Source organism: Suillus fuscotomentosus (genome assembly GCF_016647785.1).
Source record: "Suillus fuscotomentosus strain FC203 chromosome Unknown F5891scaffold_25, whole genome shotgun sequence".
Classification (NCBI taxonomy): Eukaryota; Fungi; Basidiomycota; class Agaricomycetes; order Boletales; family Suillaceae; genus Suillus; species Suillus fuscotomentosus.
Window position 1 is genome coordinate 162,366 of NW_024539537.1, and position 25,456 is coordinate 187,821.

General features: G+C 47.9%; 10 protein-coding genes across 10 annotated transcripts; 5 read left to right on the forward strand and 5 right to left on the reverse strand.

Annotated features, from left to right (window-relative positions):
• Nucleotides 1-105: 105 nt before the first annotated feature.
• Nucleotides 106-1,527, forward strand: F5891DRAFT_1225182 (uncharacterized protein; the record flags this gene model as incomplete). Its single annotated transcript, XM_041369490.1, has 6 exons — nucleotides 106-377; nucleotides 434-511; nucleotides 571-757; nucleotides 811-828; nucleotides 908-1,231; nucleotides 1,300-1,527. The coding sequence occupies 6 exons, from the start codon at nucleotides 106-108 to the stop codon at nucleotides 1,510-1,512; spliced, it is 1,092 nt and encodes a 363-aa protein (XP_041226315.1). The 3' UTR covers nucleotides 1,513-1,527.
• Nucleotide 1,528: 1 nt separating this feature from the next.
• Nucleotides 1,529-2,243, forward strand: F5891DRAFT_1225184 (uncharacterized protein; the record flags this gene model as incomplete). The annotated part of the gene is made up of 3 exons (XM_041369491.1): nucleotides 1,529-1,763; nucleotides 1,822-1,943; nucleotides 1,996-2,243. Exons 1-3 carry the CDS (start codon nucleotides 1,663-1,665, stop codon nucleotides 2,241-2,243), a joined length of 471 nt encoding a protein of 156 aa, XP_041226316.1. The 5' UTR covers nucleotides 1,529-1,662.
• A 615-nt stretch (nucleotides 2,244-2,858) lies between these two features.
• Nucleotides 2,859-3,575, reverse strand: F5891DRAFT_1031631 (uncharacterized protein). The gene is made up of 4 exons (XM_041361622.1): nucleotides 3,268-3,575; nucleotides 3,225-3,236; nucleotides 3,118-3,166; nucleotides 2,859-3,065 (listed from the first exon to the last, which is right to left on the reverse strand). The coding sequence occupies exons 1-4, from the start codon at nucleotides 3,307-3,309 to the stop codon at nucleotides 2,905-2,907; spliced, it is 264 nt and encodes an 87-aa protein (XP_041226317.1). The 5' UTR covers nucleotides 3,310-3,575; the 3' UTR covers nucleotides 2,859-2,904.
• A 5,596-nt stretch (nucleotides 3,576-9,171) lies between these two features.
• F5891DRAFT_1031633 (uncharacterized protein) lies at nucleotides 9,172-9,923 on the forward strand. Its single transcript, XM_041361623.1, has 2 exons — nucleotides 9,172-9,332; nucleotides 9,385-9,923. The coding sequence occupies exons 1-2, from the start codon at nucleotides 9,195-9,197 to the stop codon at nucleotides 9,775-9,777; spliced, it is 531 nt and encodes a 176-aa protein (XP_041226318.1). The 5' UTR covers nucleotides 9,172-9,194; the 3' UTR covers nucleotides 9,778-9,923.
• Nucleotides 9,924-10,476: 553 nt separating this feature from the next.
• F5891DRAFT_285809 (uncharacterized protein) lies at nucleotides 10,477-13,510 on the forward strand. Its single transcript, XM_041371203.1, has 22 exons — nucleotides 10,477-10,557; nucleotides 10,609-10,682; nucleotides 10,745-10,770; nucleotides 10,827-10,894; nucleotides 10,966-11,135; nucleotides 11,191-11,243; nucleotides 11,300-11,316; nucleotides 11,369-11,386; nucleotides 11,436-11,459; nucleotides 11,514-11,683; nucleotides 11,735-11,907; nucleotides 11,960-11,967; nucleotides 12,016-12,107; nucleotides 12,160-12,254; nucleotides 12,302-12,394; nucleotides 12,453-12,583; nucleotides 12,635-12,714; nucleotides 12,764-12,779; nucleotides 12,833-12,913; nucleotides 12,965-13,164; nucleotides 13,219-13,240; nucleotides 13,303-13,510. Exons 1-22 carry the CDS (start codon nucleotides 10,507-10,509, stop codon nucleotides 13,426-13,428), a joined length of 1,788 nt encoding a protein of 595 aa, XP_041226319.1. The 5' UTR covers nucleotides 10,477-10,506; the 3' UTR covers nucleotides 13,429-13,510.
• A 308-nt stretch (nucleotides 13,511-13,818) lies between these two features.
• Nucleotides 13,819-15,866, reverse strand: F5891DRAFT_1188234 (uncharacterized protein; the record flags this gene model as incomplete). The annotated part of the gene is made up of 10 exons (XM_041366970.1): nucleotides 13,819-13,915; nucleotides 13,970-14,055; nucleotides 14,105-14,275; nucleotides 14,339-14,478; nucleotides 14,537-14,817; nucleotides 14,867-15,067; nucleotides 15,114-15,190; nucleotides 15,240-15,319; nucleotides 15,367-15,652; nucleotides 15,711-15,866. The coding sequence occupies 10 exons, from the start codon at nucleotides 15,864-15,866 to the stop codon at nucleotides 13,819-13,821; spliced, it is 1,575 nt and encodes a 524-aa protein (XP_041226320.1).
• Nucleotides 15,867-15,952: 86 nt separating this feature from the next.
• On the forward strand, nucleotides 15,953-17,786 carry F5891DRAFT_1031654 (ligand-effect modulator 3 family). Its single transcript, XM_041361624.1, has 6 exons — nucleotides 15,953-16,124; nucleotides 16,183-16,316; nucleotides 16,370-16,796; nucleotides 16,855-17,172; nucleotides 17,229-17,391; nucleotides 17,441-17,786. The coding sequence occupies exons 1-6, from the start codon at nucleotides 16,019-16,021 to the stop codon at nucleotides 17,478-17,480; spliced, it is 1,188 nt and encodes a 395-aa protein (XP_041226321.1). The 5' UTR covers nucleotides 15,953-16,018; the 3' UTR covers nucleotides 17,481-17,786.
• Nucleotides 17,594-18,857, reverse strand: F5891DRAFT_951596 (RNA 3'-terminal phosphate cyclase domain-containing protein; the record flags this gene model as incomplete). The annotated part of the gene is made up of 4 exons (XM_041375056.1): nucleotides 17,594-17,708; nucleotides 17,764-17,840; nucleotides 17,892-18,634; nucleotides 18,683-18,857. The coding sequence occupies 4 exons, from the start codon at nucleotides 18,855-18,857 to the stop codon at nucleotides 17,594-17,596; spliced, it is 1,110 nt and encodes a 369-aa protein (XP_041226322.1).
• Nucleotides 18,858-19,204: 347 nt separating this feature from the next.
• Nucleotides 19,205-22,598, reverse strand: F5891DRAFT_286182 (HOOK-domain-containing protein). The gene is made up of 14 exons (XM_041371205.1): nucleotides 22,420-22,598; nucleotides 22,040-22,358; nucleotides 21,929-21,987; nucleotides 21,629-21,877; nucleotides 21,430-21,570; nucleotides 21,279-21,378; nucleotides 20,590-21,227; nucleotides 20,406-20,542; nucleotides 20,113-20,350; nucleotides 19,927-20,062; nucleotides 19,814-19,876; nucleotides 19,684-19,758; nucleotides 19,467-19,625; nucleotides 19,205-19,415 (listed from the first exon to the last, which is right to left on the reverse strand). The coding sequence occupies exons 1-14, from the start codon at nucleotides 22,548-22,550 to the stop codon at nucleotides 19,392-19,394; spliced, it is 2,469 nt and encodes an 822-aa protein (XP_041226323.1). The 5' UTR covers nucleotides 22,551-22,598; the 3' UTR covers nucleotides 19,205-19,391.
• A 265-nt stretch (nucleotides 22,599-22,863) lies between these two features.
• F5891DRAFT_1031661 (general substrate transporter) lies at nucleotides 22,864-24,983 on the reverse strand. Its single transcript, XM_041361625.1, has 10 exons — nucleotides 24,852-24,983; nucleotides 24,497-24,792; nucleotides 24,356-24,447; nucleotides 24,049-24,297; nucleotides 23,819-24,001; nucleotides 23,650-23,768; nucleotides 23,473-23,600; nucleotides 23,360-23,423; nucleotides 23,273-23,312; nucleotides 22,864-23,220 (listed from the first exon to the last, which is right to left on the reverse strand). Exons 1-10 carry the CDS (start codon nucleotides 24,927-24,929, stop codon nucleotides 23,069-23,071), a joined length of 1,401 nt encoding a protein of 466 aa, XP_041226324.1. The 5' UTR covers nucleotides 24,930-24,983; the 3' UTR covers nucleotides 22,864-23,068.
• Nucleotides 24,984-25,456: the final 473 nt, after the last annotated feature.

Genomic DNA, 25,456 nt, shown 5'->3' on the forward strand with positions numbered 1-25,456 from the left:
CAGCACTTATCTGAATGTGATGGTCTCATTTGTGTGCAGCCGAAGCAGTCACATCATACCGTGGGCGACATACTCTGAGGGCCGCTTCGTTGTTGACCTACATAAATGGCGTTCGTGGACAAGCCACATGGAGGTAATTTCATCAAGCTGATTTGTCAAGGGACTTCGTCGAATTCCATTTTTAAAACGGCTTCTCTTTACCGAAGAAGTCTGATTGTCTCCGTTGCAATAATTGCTACCTTTCTTCCACGATTAACTAATTGTGCCGAGCGCCAGCCTGCGTTGAAGCGCCTGGAAGGGGATGGGGACCTGAAGAGACTGAGCGGTGGCCGCGTTCACGGCTTTTGCCCCGCTATTACCGACCAGAAGGTGCCGTAGTTCGCATTGCTATCGGTTTAGCATGGTCCTTCAATTTTTACTCCCCCACTTTTAGTGCAACGCTTAGGCACAACCCAGCAATACTGTTCCTTATTGTGCCTCCTAGGATATATGTTATCATTTCCACATTCGTGTGGGCCAGGCAAGCTTCCATATCGAACGATCTAGGAACTGATCCGGAGGACTTCTCAGGCACTGTTTCTTGTCTGAATCCTCCATTGGTACAGGCTCCGTCGAGGACTTGCATCGAATTGGCGCATGGAAGCTCAAAGATGACAGCAAGAATACACCTTCTGCATTTTGGACTAGATCCATCGAAATTGCAGACTGCTATGACGACGGTCGCCTCGATAAAGACATGGATGTTTGTCTCCTATTCGTAAGGAACTATCGAATTCACCTTTGACTTCGACCACGTCTGATGTTCATTAGTCTGGTCTTTTCTCAGCTGTCAGCTCAGCATTTATTCTTCACATGCAATCAGACCTCTGCAGCTGACATCACCGATCTTATGTATCACACTATCCAGAACGACCCGAGTGAGACTCTCAATCCTTCCGCGTGGACTGGGCCGGAACCAATAATTATTTGCGCAACATCGCTTGCCCATGCAAGTTTAATGCTGCACTTGGTGCCAGTCTTGGAAAGCAACGGTTCATATACTTCAAGTCCTCTACTCTACTCTACCCCCACCCTGTCTAACCCCATGAGCTACAGGAAGGCGTTAGTGGTGACTGTTCAACCACTCATCACCGATCAAGTGGCATCTTTGCGAGAGAAGCACGTTAATGTTGACTGCATGTCTTCCCTAAGGACCGTAGACGACTCTTGGGACGAGTCTTGGAAAGCAACGGTTCGTATACTTCAAGTCCTCTACTCTACTCTACCCCCACCCTGTCTAACCCCATGAGCTACAGGAAGGCGTTAGTGGTGACTGCTCAACCACTCATCGCCAATCAAGTGGCATCTTTGCGAGAGAAGCACGTTAATGTTGACTGCATGTCTTTTCTAAGGACTGTAGACGACTCTTGGGACATCATGCGTCACCTTCGAAGCCAGCAAAAACCCGACATTTGCTATATCACTCCCGAAAAGCTACGCGAGAGCAATGCCATGCAAGATATTCTAGCCTAACTGTATGAAGAAAAGAAGCACGTTCATGTTGACTGCACGTCTTCCCTGAGGACCGTAGACGACTCGCGGGACGTCATGCGTCGCCTTCGAAGCTAGCAAAAACCCGACATTTGCTATATCACTCCCGAAAAGCTACGCGAGAGCAATGCCATGCAAGATATTCTAGCCCAACTGTATGAAGACGAGCAAATCGCGTGCTTTCTCATTGATGAGGCACATGTCACTCAGCCGGGGGGGATTTTCGCGATGCTGTAAGTTTGCACAATTTGGTCCATGAGTGCATTAACAAGTTCTTAATTGTATCTTTAGCATGCAGAGGCCACACGAGCTCGCCCTCGCGCTAACGCCTAAGGCGAATGTGTCTCAGTTGTTTAATCATGCTCGTATTACGCATAAGTATGAATTCCGCTCGATCGAAGCATGGGCCCTCGGTGCCCTTACGATTATATACATGCGCCTAACGCAACAAATGCACACTTTCAGATAGCAAGCTCCCTCTCGATTCCTTCAAATCCGCTCTCGATTCTTCAAGGCCTGCTCTCGATTCTTCAAGACTCCTTCTCGATCCTTCAAGACTCGCAATCTATCCTTCAACAGCCCCTCGCGATTCTTCAACAGTCCCTCGCGATCCTTTAATACTGCTTCTCGATCCTTCAACAATGCCTCGCGATTCTGGCTCGTGCGATCTGGCTTGCCGAGTGGATCGGCACTATGGAGGTAAGAACCTGTAGCACTAGTAGATTACCTACTTACTTTTGGTGCCCTTCACTTCGCGCCACGGCCAGTGAGAATCCACTCACTACCACCTCCACCGCAAGCTTAATGTACCAATTTATTTTCTGGGAACCGAGTGAGTGAACGATTAATGAGAACTCTTTTCACTCACAGGAAGTCGAGGGCCCATTCCTGCAGATAGTGATTGATGAGATGTGCGTGTGCTTGTGCGGGTCCATCGCCCTAAAAAGGGCGGTGTGACACGGTGTGACAAATCGGCAAATCGAACCGTCCACCCGGACACACCTCAAACATTTGAAGGCACTTTGAACATACAATGACCCTACGGGTACACCTGGACCCGTTATTTCTTAAATACTTTCTTAGAATTGATAATTAATACACTGAAGTGCGCAGCATACCCACAATATATAATCTTATGATGACTTGGAGCGCGGCGTCCACCCGCGTGCGTCTCGCGTGCCAGTAATACATAGCTATGTCGCCAGCATTTGTTGCCCTATGCTGTCCATACCTTATCAAGCGCTCACGTTGGGATAGACATCAAAGCGACGCTGTTTTGTGACTGGTATTCCAGCTCTTACCTCGTGGAATGGTTCAGGATCTAGCTACCGAGCTCGTTGAAGCAGTTCCCAATGCAAAGGTCCAGTGGTGAGGTTAAATGCCCCAGGATAAACCATGGCGTGACAACCTTAAGAGTTTGTGCGTTTTTCGTTTTTCGTATAAATCAGGTAACCACGAACCTCGCCGTGCCGCAATCATCGCCAGTTCCGGGAACCTGACGTCGTAGCACAAACCGAGCCCAATACGTGCAAATTCTTAGGAGAGTTTCATCGAGTGTGGTGCAAGCACGTTGAATGAGGTTCGCACCAGTGTCAAAATAGTTCGCCATTGTTCCTCCTGTCAACGTTTCGCTCTCCTGTAGGTACGATGAGATCCAGAAAAGACGCTAAAGCGAGAACTAGTAAAGGGTATACCTTGAATTTTATCTTCCCGGATATTGATGTCAAATAGGTGAACCTTGCGATGTGATGCAACAAGTGCACCTCCATCCACGTACATCAGTGTTGATTGGAAAGAGTTTCAGGGAACTTGACACCTGTCGGAGAATACACAGTGCAGGTGTTGTAGATGTCGTTTGTCTCCACATCTCTCTCGGGTATCGAACCTGTTAGACAAAATATAAATTTTCTATCCCTTTGCCACACATTTGAGTGAGGTATGACCTCCGATGAGCCAGATTCCCGCCTCCTTCGCAGCAGAAGATAGCATCTTGACACTTTCGCTTACACTCGCTTGAATATCATACTCCTTGCCAGCAGTGTAGCTAATGTTCTCGGCATACGCGGGGAAGTGAACAAAGCCGTACGGCGAGTTGAAACATTCCTGAAAAATGAGTTAGATGTCGTGACTTGCGCGAGCCTTGATCAGCGCAGTGAGCAATGGCGTGTATGAAGAAATGTGGTGCCGAGAGACGGACAGTGTTCATTACACATATGAACACGGAGCAGGTCACGGACACAATCATGCGTATCAGTCGCCTTAACAGACAGAGAATGAGTGTACTACTAGTAGATCTAGGAATGTTTAGAATTCTTACTGAATTTAAAAGGTCTGGCTAGTGTGTAGGCCAGGACAACGTACTGCACTCAATAGCGACTCTAAACAACTTTGAGAATGTTCCAACATAATATAACTGCGAGCAATGACCACACTATACGTCAAGATATTGCAGGACATTGTAACCCTTGATTGCCAACCGGGTGACATTGCAAACGGGCATCGCAAAGACAAGCTCAGATGGTGGGTGACCATTATTTCGGAAAGATGGCGACTTCCTTCAATGGTTTATCTGTCAAATATCATAGTTTGCGAGACATACATATGTTCAACAGAATTAGATTTGTTTTGCAATTTCTTATCCCTCACTGTTATTATGCCGAGGCTAAGTTATGACTTTATCTTTGGATATAATTTGTGTATATTTGATTTTATTTTGCCAAAACTATCTATTCAAAACATCTCCAAGCCGATTTCGTGATGGCTATTCAAGCCCTTCTCGTGAGAAGATACCTTTAGCGGACAACTTTTGAAACTGGCTGTACCGCTTCCAGCGGCCTCCGCTTTCAATAAGACTACATTAAGTATTTTCAAAACAATGCTTTACATGTTTCTGATTGCTGCTTATTGCAAATGTGAAAGTACAGCGGCGCTCTACGAGGCATCAGCGGGATCAGTTGTGCTACAGCGCTGGAAATATCCTAAGTCCAACATTTGTATATGTTTGTTCATGTGACGGTGCGCTCACAAAAGTTCAAGTTGAACTTTTCTTCCCGCTCTCACTCGCCCTCACTCATCGCTACTCTCACTTGCCACTTTGGCCGACAATGATGGTGCGATGACAACAACGATGACCCGACAGCAACAACCCAACAACATCAACACGACGACGACGATACAACGACAATGACGACGATACGATGACGACGATACGACAACGACGACAACACGACGACGACGACGACAACACGACGACGACGACGACACGACGACGATATGACGATGACGACGCGACGCAATGCGACGACAACGACACGATGCGACGACAATGACGACAACGACGCGACACAATGCGACGACAACGATGCAATGCGACGACGACGATGCAATGCGACGACGACGACGCGATGCGACGACGACGCGATGCGACGACGACGCGATGCGACAAGGACGAGACGACAACGACGACGCGATGCGACGAGATGACGATGACACGACGACGACGCGACGACATGATGCGATGCGACGAGACAACGATGACGATGACACAACGACACAACGATGATGACGACGGATACGACGATGACACAACGACGACACAACAACATATCTCTCGCTCGCTCTCATCTATAAGAGCTAGTTCGGCAACTCGATATTTTCGATATTTTTCAATATTTGCTTTGGCATGTTTGCGAAAATGTTCACCGGCATCGTTCCGAGATGTCGGAGCTCGAACCTTGCTTCTCTCCTACTGTACATATTATCAATGGATGTATACCCTCATCTAACCCTAGAGCGGCGTAAGAGGCTTTTTGCTGGTGCGGTCGCGATCACTGCGATCTGTGCACAGTACACTACTCTTCTCATGGCCCAACCTGAAGTCAATGCTCCCCCTCACTCCAAGGCCCCACCAGCGCAGTGGAATGATGTCGAGACTGTTACCCTTGTAGACTATCTCTATGATCATCGCTCAGAGGCTGAAGGGGCAGGCAACTTCAAGCAGCAGGTTCTTGGCTCTGCTGCAGAGTTCATCAACAATCATGAGGCGCTTCAATCCACTCGCGCAGGTCCACTGAAGACAGCGAAATCAACTCGAAACAAGTGGACATCAGTAAGCCCTATTTGATCTCATCTGATCTAAGCTGACGAGTCTCATCTAGCTTAAAAACATATTTCATGCTATCGAGAAGTACCGCAACCAGACAGGGGTCCACTGGGACAATGAGACTGGAGCTGGGATTGAAGGAACTGCGGCTGCGGCTGTATGGACATCGTATGTCAAGGTATGTCCCCTCTTCATCATATTGATTTGAGCGCTGACTTTTGTCAGGCAAATAACCTCATGCGTCCTTTCCGCAACAGGGGATGGGAGCATTATGAAAAAATGCAGACCATCATCCCATTGGGCGGCGCTAGAGGGCGGCACGTCTTCCGTCCAGGTGGCGCTGCTCCCTCCACCACCAATGCTGATAACGATCTTGCGGATGCTGCTGGCCCATCAAGCACTGCTGCTGTTCCTGCTGCTCCAAGCGCTGCTGCTGTTCCTGCTGCTCCAAGCGCTGCTGCTGTTCCCGCTTCTGCAGGCCCATTAAGCACTGCCGCCACCTCTACGTCCATCACTAGCTCCACTCCTGCACGTTCCACCGCCATCTCTACTACCGCTGCGTCTACCGCTGCGTCTACCGCTGCGTCTACCGCTGCTGGCTCTAACGCCAGCAAGCGCCCATATTCGGATGTGATGGGGGACATGGAGTCAATTGGCTCCACGCACTTGTCATCGTCCATGCGACCTCCTTCCACCACGCTGGTGTCAGCCCCCCCATCCAAGAAACCACGGACTCCGGTGGTGTCCCAGAACAGCCGTGTCACCAAGATCAGCAGTGCCGCCAAGGCTGCAAAGATCACGCCGGCAGCTGCTGTGGTGGGGATGCAAGGCACCATCAACCGGCTCACCGACGTCTTTGAATGGTTTGTCAGAGGAGGGCCTGATGGTGCACAAGGTAGTGAGGACCTGGTCATGCGAGCCGTCAAAATCCTGGAAGGCGAGGACTCTGACATACCGCCGGACCAGCAGGCTGCTCTCATCATGTTCATTGGTTCAAAGGGCAATGAACATTACCTCAAGTTCTACGTGAATCTTCAGGAGAAGAGTAGGAGGCGTGCATTCGTGGGGAAGCTGATCGGCGAGGCAGTTGATGCAGGTGATGCCGGTCCAGCGCCGCGTGTTGATGCTGAAATGACGGGCTGAGCCGCCTGCCAGCAGGACAATATTCGTTTTCAATGTTTTAAATCTCATCATGCTGTGTGTTCGCTCGCTACTTCTTGTGTTGTGTTGCTATATGTTGTACTACCTACCACCTGTGAACTGAATAGAATAACTCTTGTGTGTCAATAACAAGCGCGTTCTCACTTCATTGTTCATTGTTCAGTATGGAGCACAGTAGTAAGTACAAAGTAAGCCTACACATCACTATCAGTATCATCAGCGGCATCAGCAGCAGCATCCTCGTCATCGTCCATGATATCAAGTGCGTCTAAACCCCGTTCCTGTATGACGCGCTGATACTGCGTCCACATCGCTGCTGCAATGCGATCACGCATCGCAGCTCCTTGACGAAATTCCTCCTCGTTATCCTCCTCAATAGCTGCTGCGTCATCCTCCGCGGCCACGTCAGCGCCAAGACCACCACCATCCTCAACATCTTCATCTTCATCATCAGCAGGAGGATGACCCTCGCTAGGGTCACGAAGACGAATGTAGTTGTGTAGGGCGCAAAGCGCGGCTGGAATCTGCGCTTGAATCTCCATAGCGTAGGCCGGTGGTAAGAGCAGTATGCGAAAACGTTGCTTGAGAACGCCAAAGATGCGCTCAATGACGTTTCGTGCTGACGCGTGACGTAGATTAAATAATTCCTCCTTGTTAGAAGGCCTGTAAACTTAGTACTTAGCACATTGAAAATCAATCGAGAATGAACTTACCGTATATTGGCGCGACCCCATTCGGCAAGATGATAACGCACGCTTCGGTAGGGTACCAGCAACCCAGGACGTAGAGGATATCCTGCGTCGGCAAGAAAATATTTGCCAGCGGGAGTGCGAAAGTCGTAAGAGCAGGCGTCCTCGTAGACGCGAGCATCAGTGGCCGACCCTTCCCAGCCTGTAAGTGCGTATGTGAAGTTGAGCTCGAAATCGCATGCGAAAAGGCAGTTCTGCGACACGAAGCCCTTGCGATTACGATACACCGGACGTTCGATGGCCTTAGGCGTGACGTGGATGTGACTGCCGTCGATCGCCCCAATAGCGTCCTTGAAAAAGGGCCACCATTTGGGGTTCTTCCGAATTTTGCGGGGGACCGAACCATCTGGAAAGCCCACGTATCTTGAATAGAACGGGTCCGACGTGAAGATGATAAGCATCTTGCGGAAATAACTACATACTATTAGATACTGTCACTTGAAATAAAATAAAATAAACTCACCGTGAAATCGTTTCGTTCGAGCGTTGAAATCTCTCCGCAACATGCCTGATTGATAGGCCAGTCACAGAGGTGTAAAGAAAAATCGCAAGTTGTTCCTCGAGGGACACAAACTTGGAGTCTGAATGGCCCATGGTGCGAAGCTCGGAGATAAGCTCCACAAATGCATTGGCGCGCATGCCAAGCTCACACCTGATGCGCTCTGGGTGACCAGTGAGCAACTCGATCACCCAGTCTTGCCCAGTTAGCGCTGAAGTGTGATAGGGCTCGGGATCTTTGGGATATATTGATTGTAGGATGCCGTGCGTAGAAGCAACAACGATGCTGATTACGAGTACCATGCATTTGAGGAGTCGTTCCCGGACCTCTGGCCGAGGATTCGTCATGAGCGCTGCTAGGCGTTGGCGCTCCATCGCGAACCCCAGTGGTTGGGGATCCATCAAGGTATATACCCTACCCTCATTATCACTGATCTTGTTGATAAGCTCAAATTCAAGCTCCGAATCGCCTTGGACTTAGGGGGAGCATTGACTTCAGGTTGGGCCATGAGAAGAGTAGTGTACTGTGCACAGATCGCAGTGATCGCGACCGCACCAGCAAAAAGCCTCTTACGCCGCTCTAGGGTTAGATGAGGGTATACATCCATTGATAATATGTACAGTAGGAGAGAAGCAAGGTTCGAGCTCCGACATCTCGGAACGATGCCGGTGAACATTTTCGCAAACATGCCAAAGCAAATATTGAAAAATATCGAAAATATCGAGTTGCCGAACTAGCTCTAATAGATAGATAGATGTTCGCTGTTTATGTCAGATTTAAAATTTAATGGAATTTGCTTGATATCATTTAATTGAATTGGAAAAGCTGCCTGAAAATAATGTGCTAGTATTGTCGTGAATTGAGATCCTATTTACGAAAATTTGAAAGGGATTAAAATAATTGGACAGATTGCCAAATCGTCAAATTCTTGCAGATTTGTGCAAGTTGGATCGCATTTCATACAATTTGAGAAGGAGGTTTTTCCTGAGTAGCTTTGACATCGGAAGCAGATACAAGAAAATGAAAAACGCTTCTTTCCTCTACAAGGTCAAACATGATAATGTAATGACCGATGGCAGAATTATGCTGATGTGTGCGATTGTGTACTATATATTGTGATATATGGCTTTCTACTTTCTTCACCGGTTCACTGATGGACTTCATCGACCCATCCACAGTACCTGTCAAACATTTGGGACTTGATTTCATGATTTGGCGGCCGCGAGCAATATGCCGCGTACCACTTTCCAAGGACATTGAGGAAATTACGCTGACAGGTCTGGTTACTAAGGTCAGCAATACTGGTTGAATTTATAGCAGGGTTGTGACTGACAGCCATATAGCGCCGAATTATCTGGCCTCAGAACTTCGGTATCCCTTGGTGGGGATACTATTTTGATCGCATGATAGAAGAAGCACGGAATCTAAAAAGGCTGACGTTCTGGTTCGAGGGAAACCGCGAAGACGCTCGTTCATGGGCTCAACTTCTCTTCCAGGAGTTCCATGATACCCTATCACGTTTGGAGCACGTCTCATGCGTAGTTGCTGGACCAGACATTTCAACGACATTCGACTTCTCGCCGGGTTGCCTCCCGATCTCGCATGAGGATCATAGAACCCGTGGTCATAGGGCCGCGAATGACGTTAGGGAGCTGATGCCGGTCCTGGTCCTCTGTTGCTGGAGTGAGGAAAACCTTTGCGATGTAAATTGTGATTTCAACATCACACTCACTTAATTTTTGTGCTCTTCCTGCCACAGCGGCATTCATAATTCTAGAGGCAGTATTTTAAAAAAAATCCTATTGTCTTTGGGCAACGCCCGATGTAGATTATACTTCTGTGTACTAAAATCGATGATGACATTGGTGTAATTATGAACCATGGGCTTAGTGGCAGCATTAGGCCGTTACTAGGTACAATCGTACTTCCAGCTGCCAAGACTGTCGTGCGCTTAACCGTTACGCTCGGGTGTCAGTATCGCGAATAGTATTTTGAGAACTCTAGTAAGTCAGCGTGCTTCCAATGTGGACATTCAAAGAAAAAATGGCTGGTTCGCAGTCAAGGATGCCATTCATCTTACCCTCGAGGAATCAGATTGGAGCGGATGTGGCGATCCAGGCGGTGTCATTGTCAAAGCTTAAAGGACGGTCTCCCGCATCCTCTTCACAGAGGCGAAGCTTACCGAATGCGGAGACTGAACTTCATCGAGGCAATAAAGGGTGAGAAATCGTCCAGTGTATAGCACTGTCGAAGCAGAACCTGAAACAACTTGAACATCCACCATATTTATTTATGCGAACGATATATCGCATGGCATTGTAGCTCTGCAACTTGATCAAGCTTGATCAAGCTTTTTGAAGTGGCGGTGGATTACTGTAGCGCTTAGCATTAGTTAAAGTTGTTCCTCGCTCAATTCTATCTATATTTGACCAATCATAACTTCCACTGAACCGCTTATCATTGTGATGAATACGCCTTTGAAGAATCTTGTTGAGGAGTGGCTTCGCCTTGATCCAGTGTGTGCTAGAGGCTGTTACTACTTTGGATGTTGCTCACAGTTACTCTAGAACGAATCCACAAGAAAGGATGTGGAACATTTGTGGAATAATAACGCCGTTGGCGAGTTGGAAAGACGTATGAGGTATGTTACCAACTGGCATTACGGTCCCGTGCAAAGACATGTTGAGCATGAGATACGCATAGGACACGCATAGAATTCGGCACCGCAGGTGTGGATGTTCATTGTCAGCTCAGTCTGACATTCTGAGGCTTTGCATTTACAAAGGTCTGAGGGGAAAGATGGAAGCCGGATGGTCTCGCATGAATGATCTGATCGTGATTCAGGCATCCCAGGTGGGTTGATCACTTGAACACGCCAAAATCGTTGTGGATGTGACGTAACTACTAACTTCCCCTTACGACAGGGATTGTGCGCCTATGTTCTCGAACACATTCAGAATGCTGCTACCCGTGGAGTAGTCGTAGGACATGACCACCGGCACAACTCGGAGAGATGGGCTCAGCTTACTGCAGCTGCTTTCATCGCCAACAATGTCAAAGTTTACCTGCATAATGGACTTGTACATACTCCAATGTATGCTATCATCCCTTCTGCGGTTGCTTCTGATGTAGACTGACCGCACTCGAAGGGTTCCATTTTCCGTAAAAGCGCTCAATGCCGCCTGTGGAGTCATGATCACAGGTATGTTGCACTTTTCATTACAGAGTCGCACGCCTTCAAGCTAATTTCCGATCTAGCAAGCCACAACCCGAAGGTCAGGCAGACGTTATGTGTTTGAAGTGTAGCTCATTGAAGTTCTCCTATAGCAAGACAATGGCTATAAGGTTCGATCCTGATTACAACTCTCATGGTGCTCCACTTATCATGAGCTAGGTCTATTGGGAAAATGCAGTCCAAGTAACACATGACTTGTGTTTCCATCCTTGAGCACTGAGTGTGTTCCTCTTTTAGATCATCGGGCCGCATGATGTCGGAATTGCACAATCCATTATGCAACACTTGGAGCCCAGAGTGCATGACGCTTCTCGGGTAATGGAATCGGACCTGTGCGTTGATTGTACGGAGGAGATGAAAAAAGGGTACTTTTGTTCTCTCAGCAATCTGCGCGCAAAGATGTTATCGTAAGTTGTTGGCTACCACTAGTTGTCATTCTGACCCTATTGAGTCACCAGATTTGACGGAGCTTCAGTGGCGTTCGTAAATACATCTATGCATGGCGTTGGGGATCCATTTACATCCAAAGCCTTCGAGATTGCCGGATTTTCGCCATACACACCCGTTAAGGAACAGCAGCATGCAGATCCCGAATTTCCAACGGTGAAGTTCCCAAACCCTGAAGAAAAGGGTAATGACTACCTACTTTTCTGTAATTATAGCTCTGACGACGAAGCTTGCAGGCGCACTCGTATGTTGAAATTTATGTGTCTGGGGCACCGGCTTACTTGTTTTTCAGGATCTAGCTATAGCTACGGCGGACGCTAAAGGGGCATCGTATGTTCTTGCACAGGACCCAGACGCAGATCGCTTCTCTGCAGCTGAAAATTGGTATGCATGAGGCTTTTTGTACTGGCTGACTTCATTAGAGATCGATCTATAGTGATGGAAAGTGGATAACATTTACTGGTGACCAGCTTGGAACATTGTTTGCCTATCATGTATTCGAGACCTACAAGGCCTCCAGCAAGCCGATAGGTAAGTTCGGCACGATTCGTTGCCAGCCTGCCTGAACATATCTTTAGGCAAGTTGGCCATGGTTGCTTCAACAGTCAGCTCCAAGATGGTTGAAGCCATGGCGCAAATTGAAGGGTTTCGCTTTGTCGATTGTCTCACAGGTGTGCACTGCATAGTAGGGTTTCCGTGAGGCGCTGGAAACGACTCGTGCTGTTCTAGGCTTCAAGTTCATTGGCAACACTGCTTTAGATCTTGTCCAGGCCGGATATGAAGTACCTTTTGGATATGAGGAAGCCATAGGGTACATGTTTGGTTCTGAAATCAGAGATAAAGATGGGGTGGCCGCAACTGTAAGTGACCCTGCTAACCGTTTTTACTTCTTTCTCACCCAGATCGTCTAGATGGTATTTGCGCAACTTGCTGCAAGCTTACGAGCACGAGGCACCACAGTGTCCGCACATTTACAAGAATTATATCGAAGGTGAGCCGTCCTCACCATTGTCGTGGCCATGAGTTTATCGTAAACCAAGATATGGATATTTCGAGGTCCGTATACACTCGTCCATCGCCGTAGATATCATCTCATGGATTCTGAACAGACGAGCAACAGCTATTTCGTCTGTACTGACCCTCTTGTCATCGAGAATATCTTTAGGAAGATTCGCTCTTCTGGTGATATGGTATCATTCAGCGTGATTAGAATGGCAGGAAATAAACATCATTATTGACAGGGCTCATCTCAAGGACGCTCCTATCCGTCCTCAATTGGCGGGTTGCAGATACGGAGCGTTGTCGATCTAACGGAAGGGCACGGTTATGATAGCATGAACGCACCCACTTATCAGCCCAAATTACCGTTGTCCTTAGGACATATGATGCAGTTCAGAGCATCATCCGATTCAGATGACTCTCGGATCGTTCTGACAATTAGGTGAGCCAAAGTAACTGTGGTTGCAACTACGTGCGATGTTCATCTTCTGCACAGGACAAGTGGGACCGAACCAAAGGTAAATGCTCTTAAATGTCTCCATATAGTGATGTTTGAGCTTCCCCGTATCAACCTGCCTAGATCAAGTACTACCTCGAAGGCAGTGGGAGCAACCGCCAAGCTGTGCACAACTTACTTGGTGGTGTAGTGGATGATCTAGCAGAAGATTGGATGAATGCCGCTGAGAACGGACTGAGCCGGCCATGATTTAAATGTTGTAAACCCAATTCTTGTTGTTTGTCGCATTATGCTGTACTGTAGCCACAAAACTCAAGCACTCGCGCAAGTTGAAGTCCCCAAGGCTTTGTTTTGATGATCGCTGTCATTTCGTGGTGAGGTGTCAAGTTGAAGTGCGATAGCATGACTTGACATGGATCCGCAAGATGCACTAGGACAACAAATTCGTTTCTTCCGAATAAGTTGCCATTGTGTGCAGGCATTATCAATAATTCCCACTTGTACCGAACAAGTCGGATACAATGATCCGCAGCCACTGATGTCCGGATGTTTGCGGGAACCGCTAGTATTGCTGGGGTCTTACGAATGATGTGCAAGGCTAATTCCGTGACCAAATAGAATCGAAGCAAGGAAGTTGGATCATGGCGATCTCTTCTTTCGACTAGCATCAAGCCTCTTCGACCTTTCCCATATGTCAACGGTGACTTCCCGCTCAAGCATAGATGCCGCTAGTAATCTGTCTCAAACATGGGCATGACAGTCAAACAGATATCAATGAGAAATTCCGCACCTTGCCACCTTCATCAAGTGAATAAGATCGTCCGCTGTTATAGACGAGTCTTCTTGGCGTTGACGCACAAAGTCTTCTTGAATGTGCTGCTTGAAAGTCAGCCATGTAAGACACGGTGTCCGATATCGCACACACCCGCGACGTCTCCTCTGCAACTTGGACAGTTCCAAAACAACATTTTGCGGTTGCCAGGAACGAACGGTATGCCGCCAGCTTCACAGTATCGGGTATCTTTATCTGGTCTCTCGGTTTATACAGATTGTCCTTGAGTAAGGGTTTTGTTTCCAGAGGTACGGTGAATCCCGTCTGTCGTGGAAGAGGCATGAGCAAGTGGCTTGGAATTATAATGAAGGCCGGTATCTGTGTTACCTGAAAGAAGGCACTTTTCCGACCATCACATAGCACAATCGTTACTATGTCTGTCGAAAATGAAAATTTACTGAATGGGAATGAGTACTCGAGTGTTTGAGCATCCATGACTTCCTGTACAGCCCTGATGTTCATGATGCCTGCAGAGCCATATCAACATAAGATGTTAAAGCCAGAAGGTACCGTTGGATTTGATACCTTTTTCTACAAGCTTGCCCTCTCGCACACCATTCTCGGTTAGCAGTAAGACGGTCCCTTGAGGGACCTGCAGATAGCCCGAGTGCAAATCTTCATCCTTGCTTTCAGGACTGAAATTTTCCGTGTTAAGAAGATCCAGGGAGAGGGGCACTGTAAGATACTGCGCTAGCAAGTCCGAAAGTACATGGTGAAGGGTAGGTAGTGCGGGCGATGACGGTGTGGGTGAAGGAAACCGCGATAAAGTGAGGGACGGAGGTAGGAGGGGCGTAGTCCGAGTGTAGCTGTATCTGGTATGAGGCGAACTCGTTTGATAGATAAGGCAAAACTGACACTTTTGCGGAAAGCTCGAGAAGAAGCCATTGTGCTGCATCTTCATCGCCTCCAAGGGCCTCGTCGGCAATCCATTTGATGAGATCTTCTCGAACAGTCGCTAACTCTTCTGTGTGCGGCGCGTCACCTGTAGATTGCAGTTTATGGCACAGAACATGAAGTGATGGAACCATCGGTGAGGAATCAGCTTCTGAATCAAGACTACACCAAATTGAGCATCAGTTGTAAAGATGGTCTGTGCACTCACGACTCAGACGTCAAAATTCCGATAAACGTCACGACGTCAGTAGCTTTGAGTAACTGAGCGGCATCATTGTCATAAATCTAACAAGTCACGAATGAGTCGAATTTTTGGTGAGTCATGCGTATCTACCTTGACTTGGACGCCGATATGGGGCGCATTTGGCACGGGAAACTTATGAGGTTGTGGTGGACTTTGACTAGAAGAGCTACCTGAGAAGGTCAGACTTGAGCACCTCAATTCATCACGCCGAACATACCACAATGCAATCGGTCAGTCAACTCTTCTGTTCTCCAATCAGTCTGCCCTGGCACCGTCACGGCCCATAAAGTAGTAGCCTCTCTAAGGTCACAGTAATCGAAACTCGAAGGCCATTCACTAGCAGGCGTGTTCTGTGAGATCCCCCAACCACCACATTTATTTTCGTTCAAGCTCGCGAGATACATCTCCGGTGAAGGAGAAGTGTCTTGTACCATGCCATGAAATCGCACCAAAGATCTATGTGTGAATGATTCAGGGGAATGGTTCATATCCAGCGGAAGGACCTAGTAGCATCAGGATCAATAACGATAGTATCACTGCAAAGATTCCATAGATCCCAACCTCGCGAAGGGTATCATCGGAATTTAGAAAGACATCCGAAAAATGGCGAGCGACGACAGCGGGGAATTGATTGACATCTCCGGTGTGCTCCTCAAAAAGTTCTTGGACTACTTTTGTAGGATTGTTGATAGCATCTATGAGAAAAGCGGATACCATGATGAATAACGCAACACTGGTTTGCGGCGGGCGCGTTTAGGTTTAGTACTGTTTCAGCGACGCGCCTCCACGCATAGCCGTTTGATGTTACCTAAGCATTCGGCTACATCATCCGTGGCTGCGCCAAAGCGACTTGCACTACCACGACAACCATGCCTCTCTTCAACCGCTCAAAGAAGCGTGGTGACTCCTCCGACAATGGCCAAGATCAGGACGGAGGGCGTAAGAAGGAGAAAGGAAGCTGGAGAAAACCAGCAAGTTAGTCCACCTGCTCAAGAAAGCTTGGGAAGACTCTGACGTCTGGTTATTACGCTAGATACTGCGTTCAAACAGCAGCGTCTCAAGGCGTGGCAGCCTATCTTGACGCCGAAAACTGTTCTCCCAACTCTATTCATTATTGGGATCATCTTTGCACCAATAGGTGGCTTGTTGGTGTGGGGTAGCAGTCTTGTGAGTTCTAGGTCAGCTCGTGCTTTTCACTATCTACAACTGTGATCGAAAAGGTATCGGAAATGACGTTCGACTATACGACTTGCTGGAATCAGTCAAGTTCAACGTCACTAACCAACCTCACCTTCACGAGCATGCCCTACACATATAACCTACGATCATCAGACTCAGGCAAAACAATCACACCTCCCACATTCGCTTACTACTATAATGACCTAGCACCGGAGGACCAGAAGCATTCATGCTACATCGATTTTACCGTCGTATCGGACCTGGCTGCCCCAGTGTTCCAGTATTATAAGCTCACTAACTTCTACCAGAATAACCGTCGATATGTCCAGAGTTTAGACACCTCTCAATTGCAGGGCAGCTATGTCTCTCCGAGTACTCTCAGCGGTAGTAATTGCGATCCTCTTAGCGTCAATGCGGACGGAAAAGCTATCTACCCCTGCGGATTGATCGCTAACTCCGTTTTCAATGGTGCGTCTCACTGAGCACAACACAGTGTCTGGGATTCTGATGACCTAATGTTGTACAGACACCTTCTCTGGGTTTGCATCGTCAGACAACTTCTTTTATAATTTCTCACAATCCGGCATCGCCTGGCCCGGCGAGGCTAAGAAATACAGCGCCACGTCGGGTTACACCAATAACCTGGATGAGGTCGTACCTCCTCCGAACTGGGTGCTGCGCTACCCAAGCTACCCCAACGCTAGTTCCATACCAAACCTGCAAGAGGACGAGCACTTCCAGAACTGGATGCGGACGGCGGGTTTGCCGACGTTCACTAAACTTTATGGGCGCAACGACACTGCCACCCTGCCTGCGGGCCAATATCAAGTCCTTGTCTATATGAGTATGGTCGTCGTTACTGTACCTGCTTCTGTTCCTGACTGTTGTGCTTGCTTTCAGACTATCCGGTTCAGGGCTACAAGGGAACAAAATCCCTCGTCATTTCTACAGTATCTTGGATAGGTGGAAAGAATCCATTCTTGGGTTGGGCTTACGTTGCAGCATCGTGTGTCTTTGTGTTCCTTGCATTAGCGGGCACTATCCGACACCTTCTCAAACCGAGGTATGGTTCTTTTTCATGTATCATGGGACTATGGCTAAATGCGCTGCAGACGTTTGGGAGATATGACACTGCTGTCTTGGAACCGATAGAGCATGTTGGATTTTACGAACACTCGTATGTACCGGAGGGTGGCCGATTTGACCCTGTAATATCATTCCATGAACCTAACCCGCTGCACATCATATTTTATCTATTTTATGGACTACGGTGAAGGGGTATAGCCGATGCCGTCGCAGCTTATAATGACGAAACCTGATGGATTCTGCTGGAGATGAAACGTAGCGCCGGTCATTTGTTCCGCTATTTTTATTGCAGTTCTGTGGGTGGAAAGATTAGAATCAAGGTAGATTCATGTCGAAAATGCCACCTCACATTGTGTGATCTGTGAGAGGTCCAGTCTTGATTGTCGAGCGGCCCTTTGCTAGAGCTATGAAGATGATAATCTGGTCCTGAGGTTCAAGATTTAGCGGACTGAACTCCAACCGAGGAAAATCTCTGACCTGTAGATGCTCATCGACGCATCCATCATGACGAAGATTACGAAGGAGCTCCTCTGCAGCTTCTTTTCCAATTTCCTCTGGATCCCTACTCTTCGTCGAAACTGAAGATCCGCCTATCACGCACCCATTGTCAGTCTCAGCGAATAGTAAGATTCCCCCTCCACTGCCGAACGCCTCTTCCTGAGTTTCTCTGACCGCGTCAATCCGGATAATAGTAGGGGAAACAGCTGCGGCGATTAGTGTAGCACACGCAGCGTTTTTGATGCGTTCGGCAATGATGAAAGGAAGCCCTCCGACCCGTGCTTCACCTCTGATGAGATGAACAGGTCCCCTCTCTGTGAGGGTCACTGGAGGAAGCGCTTCTGTGAGGGAGGGAATACTACAAAACACGGCTCCGCCTCCTTTTGGGAAGTAACCTCGTCGTATAATGTTGAGCGCGATGTCCAGGCCAAAATGCCGTTTCATGAAGGGCAAGAAGACATGCTGGGTATAATCTATCTGAGGAGCTTGGATTGCATTTGTCCCTCCGTGAAGAGTTAGTTGGGAAGGCGAAGTGGGCGAAGACGAAAATAGTAAACACGGCAAGGAGACTTGGAGAAGCAAGGTTGTCGAGCCCGCTGTTCCGGGATCAGCAGTTAATATTTTAGGTAGTTCTATTTTCCCGGGTTTGAAGGTGACGCTGGTCGATGACAAGTGCACGCCCTCTGTTTCGGCTGAACAGATGGCGGCTGCAAGAATGATCCCTAGAGTCCGCGTTAGCCACACTGATATACGAAGCTAATGGTACATACCTGCTTCATGCTGTTTTCGGAGGCCCGGAGGTTTTCTATTATGGCGAACGTTTGGTATGGATATTGGTTTTGACAATAGTGCAGAGAGAGCGACGGCGTTGCGAAGGATCTGTCCACCACCTTCACAAAAGCTTCCATCAATGTGCACCAGATTATGCGCGATGGTGGAAGTCATGATTGTGTTCCAAATCGGGGTAGTCTGTTGTAATTGGTCCGTGCACTAGTTGAGAAGATATAAAAGGGAGCTGTGAACGAGGTGAATCCTTACCACTCTGGCCTTTTGGCTTAGATCAAGTGTAGTATCTGTTCTTAATAGTTTAACCACTATTATGAGGGCACCGCCCTCATTCTTTGGTTATCAAATTTTTGCCGCCCTTGTTCCTTCGAGCTCTGCTTGCAACTCGAGAGACATGATGACCTTGCCACTGCACTACCGGCCTGCGTCGTCGGGGGTTCTTTTTTCCCAAACTCTTTCTCTTTGTGGAGTGACTTCTGCTAAGTCTCTTTGACTCTGCATGGTGCTTTGCAAACAGTATGGGTCTTGGTTTTTTTGTAAAATTGAATGTCATTTTTTGTCTATGACTGTCCGTGACGAATTAAAGACTTTGCATGTGCAACGAAGGTGTAGGTAATGCAGCCTGGGGTATGTTCCTCCAAATTAGATACAGAAAAACTATTCATATGTGCAAGCGGTCGTGATGAGGAGGTATCACCTTTCAAGTCCGGATCCAAGCTAGATGACCGCATGAGGCTTCAACGTAAGAGCACAAAAACATACACCCACCGCGTTTCGTTGTCGCGGGAGCCATGCAGTGGGAGCAGGCTTGCCTTTCGACGACGGATTCGATGCGTTTCGAAGCTTCACCATGCCTTGGTTGAATATGCAGCTGGACATCAGCGCTTGCTCTTTGCGGCGTTGCTTCTCGAGATCGACCCGCATCGCCTGCAGGTGTTGATTCGTGAGCTCCGACCAGACAGCTAATGATACAAAGTTCACGTACCCTTTCGCGTTGAACTTCCTCCTTCAAATCTTTGATTTGAGTCTGGAAGCTTCCTTCAGCCTCTTCGAAAGAGGACTGCACGATGGTTTAAACATCAGAACATCGATGAGTCAAGTAGACCTAAACTCACCGTCGAACGGCCACCGAGCTTGGCTTGCTCCTCCTTGAAAAGCTTGTCCTGAGACTTGATAAACTAAGAGCTGGACTGAGCGAGCGACAATCATCTTTGGCCGTATCACGCACCTGCCGTGCTTTGGCGAGCTTATCTTGAGCAGTCTTCAATTGCTCCTTGATAACCACGTTGTCTTCATGCAAAGCTAATAACCTTGCCTTGACGTCTTCTGGCACATCTTTGCCAGAGACCGATGCTCGCAAGTCACTGGTAGCAGTCAGCGATGCAGACCACCATCAACAACTGTAACGACCTACCCAAAGATTCGCTCACGCTGGATCATCTTGTCTCTCTGACCAATACCGTCGCTCTGCAGGTTCGCTTTTTCTAGCAGGAGCCCATTGACCTGCTCCAATAGCATCTTATTCTTTTCGTTCAGCTCCCTAATCTGGTTCTTTAAACGATTCATATCAGCTTCCATGCCCGCCTTGTCTTCCTTGAGGGATTCTCGTAATGATGCAAGGATGTCGACCTGGTCCTTGTTTACAAGATTCACTGCGAAACACCGCCAGTCAAAAAAGAGTAGCATTTTCGAGATCCGAGGACTTACGATTCGATTTAGCAATCGTTAGCTCCCTCTCCTGAGTATCAAAAGCGACTTCAAGCTCGGCGTGCTCTTTTCGCAAAGAATCTAACTGATCGACTGTCTCGTTAAGACGTTGTCGTAACGCAATTGCAGCTTCTGGCCTGTGAACGGTTTGAATCGGCTACTTGTATAGGAGAGATTCACCTACCCATCTCCTAGCGCTTTACCACTCCGTATTTCCTCAAGGTCGCGTTGCAATACCAGCTTTTCTCGATGTGCGGTCATGTAATCCGCTTCGTACCGTGCCTTCATCCTATTGGCATCTTCTAGCAGGTTCTGCAGGACAAGTATATGGCTGGTATCGGCTTCGTTCTTCTTCGCTGATTTCAACTCCCTTTGCAACTTCTTCACCTGCAACTTCAAATCCGTCATCGTCGTCCCTGTAATGGCATCGTCTAGCTCTCCATCAAGACCAAACGAGTTGCCCATGAGCTCTTCTTCAGTGAGTTCATCGTTGTTCCCCAAAGGCTCTGTCGCTTGCGTCTTCGACGTAGTGGGTGCCCGATGCGAAGTGAGTTCCATCTCGCGCATACGTTCCTGATAGAGCTCCAACATCTCGGTATCCTTCTTGCGCTCCTCGGTAGTAATCTTCAACTTCGTACGGGCTTGTTCCAACTCGAACTTCACTGTCTCGATATCTTGTGAGCGTGTTGAAACCCTTCCTTCAAGTTCGGCTATCTGGTTTTTATAAGATTCTAAGAGTGGCCTGAATGCGGCAACCTTGCGGTAATCCTCCTCAAGCGCTGCATTCTTGTCGACGAGATCGGCATTTTGTGCCTCCAGCGACTGAATGGCAAGTCATTGAAGTGGTCGACATGGTTACAACAAAGAACAAACCTTGACGTGTTGGCGAAGATCAGCGCCCTCCTGGAGTTTCTTCTTATACTTCTCCATGACATTCTCTGTCTTTTGTAGTCTATCGGCTGCATGGCGATATCTATGTATGTTGAATACCAAGGTCAATCGGTGATTGAGATAACACACATACTCGTCTACTTGGTCTTTGAGGCGCGCAGCCTCGTCAGCTTTGACCTGCAACTCGTCGATTCGCCGTGTAAGGTCAGTCACCAACAATGTGTGCTTGTCGAGCTCGGCCTCCGCCATGGCGAGATTGTCTTCGCTCTTTTGGCTAGCACCTCCGCAGTCATAAGACGAGATCTAACTGAATGGTTCGAACATGTACTCACAGTTCAGTGCGAAGGCGCTCGACCTCGGCGCGCATCATTCCATACGCATTATCATTGCGTCTGCTCTCAATGCCCCTTTGTGCTTCACGTAACCGTGTCAACGCATCATCCTTTTCAGATATCATATCGTCGTAATTTGTTTGTAACGTCCTGTGTTCTTCAAGAAGAGCCTGGTAGACCTTCTCTACAGTCTCCTTCTCTGAAAGGATCTGGCTCCTTTCAGACTGTATGAGGTAGTAATGATCGTCTCTGGATATCCCATCAGTGACTAAAGCCCATTCTTCACAACTAACGACTGACTCTGTCATGCTGGCTTCTCCAAAACTGATATCCTGCGAATCACTGATCTTGCTTATCACCTACACGCACGCATCAATAATGGTGAATATTCCATGCGTGCAATCAGCATACCTGCTCAATAGCCTTCATCAAAAAATGCTGGTCCCCCTCACTCAACTGCTGAATTCGGGCGATGATCTCCTTATTCTGCTCGCACTGCACCGCGATCGCGATCGTTATCCGACACATGATAAGCGTCTCGCCGACATCGCGGTCCTTTGCAATCGCCTGCAAGTCAGGGACTTCGAGACCGCTCGTAGGTTTCTGCAAGACTTCAGCAAAGTACTGCGTAAGGAGGCGATAGAGACGCTTTAGTGCGCTGAACCGGAGAACCCAATTATCGGAGAGCTGTGTGGAGGACCTGCTAGACTGCCTGAAGTACTCTGCATCTCTGACGGCGAGTTTAGTCTCTTCTTGCAATTAATTACAGATGAATATGACGTGAGACATACACTAGAGCGAGAACATCGAAGAGTGCGGCCCCATCGCTGAGGTCGGCGACGGTGGTGATTGGCCGGGCTAGGTTGAAGGTTGCGAAGAAAGAGATGAACGCATTGATCTCTCTTCTTTCCTGCTCAGACATGGCTGTCAGGATTGCGAGCCGGTGGTTAATGCAGAATCTGCTCTCCTTAGGAATTAATTATGAACGATTTTCATTGGCTGAATATAACACATACCGCTCGGACTTTAAATTGACAAGCGCTCAGCCCAAGCTCAGTCAATCGAAATCGTGGCCTCAGGGGTTGTTATTGTCTTCGCCCACACCCGTTATGCCTTTGGGCTTCTTGGTGGTGCAGTGGTGCAGTAGACTATTCCCTCTAACTACTGACGCGAAAGTGTACGTTCTCACGTTACTATGTAGTAGTTGTCACTCAGATACTGCCTTGCATTCTTACGTTCTGTTAGAACATCAGACACAAATAGGCATGCAAGGTCCACCAGAACGAGAAACCATGCAACAGTACAACACCATTGTAAACTGTGCGACGGTACTTACACGATATGAATGTCTGTGCACCTCAGCGTCATATGATTCAATGAATAGTAAATTATTGCCATAGATGTACGCTACATACGAGCCGAGTAGTATGTTGTAGCCCCTTAACCCCTGTATAATTTCGAAAACCAAAGTGTTGAGCAGAGTAGCGCCACTGCAAAGAGATAAAATACTCTTCCTTCCTTCATGGGATCGCCATTTGCAAGAAAATTGCGCAGCGGAAGAAAGATCAGACCAACGACAAAATTGCTCAACCCTTGAAAATTGAAGTAGGAGACGAACTTTCGAAGGCACAAATGAATACTTACAGTTCAGCGACAGACCCACTGATGAGATGGCGGACACAGCCTGCATGGGGTCAGTGAAGGAGCTATGCACTTCGTGGAATAACTGACATGGGGTGGTGCCACCTCGGGGATGATGACAAACGGAATAGGACCTAATCCGAAGGCAAACGACCTTCAAGATAACATAAGTTGCGTAGAAGAATTAGATATAAGCCACGTACATGACAAAAGTGGTGATTGCGATACTGGACAAAGTCACGAGGCCGCTATTCAGCCCATAGCCAACAGCCAGATGAGACAGAAGAGCGGCAGCAACTGATAATTGGATTAGTTGTTTCCTGCCCACTCGCTAGGTACCTGTTAAGTTGCTGCAGATACTTGAGCATGACTAAACTCGCCTCAATAAGGAAGATAGGCGGAAAAGTCATTAAAAAGTTGACAATTGTGATTCCCAGCGAAACATATGATGCTAGTTCGGGAAGGGATTTAGAGAGTATATCGTTACTGTAGTACAAGACTTTGGTACATTGAGAGATGTTATATTGTGCAAGTGAGTGCTCTGCTTACCTGCGTTAATTCCTGATATTTGTTGGGATGTCATGGCGGCAATAATTGTCAATAGAGGCCGGCGAAGTTCAGTAGAGGCAAACAATTGAGGAATAGTCATTGCAGGCTGGCGGACAGCTGAGTGGCGTTCTGTAGCGCTATCACTGTCTGGTAACAGAGGTTCCTCGCTGTCTTGTTCTTCAGCTAAAGATACGATTAGAAATTGTCTCGGTAAGTTAGTATCTGCTCACGATCTGTACGCGAGACATCATGAATTTCGCCCCACAATCTGTGAATCGTTAACTTCTCTTGATCTACCAGTCCCTTTCTGTTGAGATACGAAGGAGATTCTACGACAAACGGGCTGCTGAAATACTGGAAAATGGATATCCCCGATGAAATGAGCAGTACAAAACGCCATTGTCGGGGAGTAGCAAGACCGAAGCCCATTCCTTGGGTGACCATTATACCGATAACTATAGCCAGCTGTGTTAGAACGCCTAACGAGACAGTCGGTCAATATTGCTGGTCATTGATAAACTAAGAAACAGCACGAACCCAAGTTTCCCCTGATTTTGACTGGTGCTATCTCAGACAGGTATATTGGACAAAGACAAATGCCTAGGCCAGCTGCGAGACCAACAAGAAATCTGTGGGTGTGGGAGGTTGTAGCGGATATTGCTAGTATGAAGTACATACCTGCCAAGAATCAGTGGACCTACGGAAGAAGACAGTCCAAATACGGCTGAACCAACAGCTGTGAGCACAGCGCTGAGACGAGAAGCACCTTTCCGCCCGTAACGGTCCATAACAATGTTAGCACTCAAACTGCCAAAGAAGCCTCCCATGGTGTACATGGACGTCACTACAGAGAATGTTGCGTCGGACATGGGGATACACGTGGGTAGACCATAGTACATTGGAGCAGTTGGATCAGCGATTTTGCACGTCAGGACAGCTTGTAGCTGATTCAGAGCGGACGTGTGATAACCATACTTGTACAAAGACGTGAGCAGGGCATAAACTTCAGTAGGGAACATTATTGGGTAAATACCTGAAACGAAACAGTGAGGACCCATAGACATACGAGCCAGCCGTACTTGGTAAATGTTTGAGCGCCCTCAGAGGTCATCTGAAACTTATGATGACAGTAGTACTAGTACAACTGCCAGTGCTTCACAGCTGCTGCCGGCAGCTGTCTCGAGGTTTCTCACGTATTACTGACATAATAATGTATTAAAACGTTTTAAATGTAATCCCTAATCGGCACAATACACGTGACACGACGTACGTCGTACTGCGAACCACCCGTGACTGTGTTTCAAATTCATCCCTAGGTGTACACTACTACCTAGCACCCGCCCGCTGTTTGACACCAGGCTTAAAGCCACCTCTTCCATATATATGCTACAGTAATGAGCTTATCGAGAAACTGCACCGCCCGTTCCTGTTACGAACATCCGGCAAGCCAGTCACACACTTACTAACTTGCACCCGATGCACTCAAGTATCATTGTGCACCCAGCGCCATCTATTCTTCTGGTATCGCGCCTTCTCCAACAATGTCTTACTATCCAATGTTACCCACAGTCTTTCCGCCTGCGCAACAGATCATGACACCTCAAGTTTTTACCCTCCTACCGTGACTCGTGAGTGGCA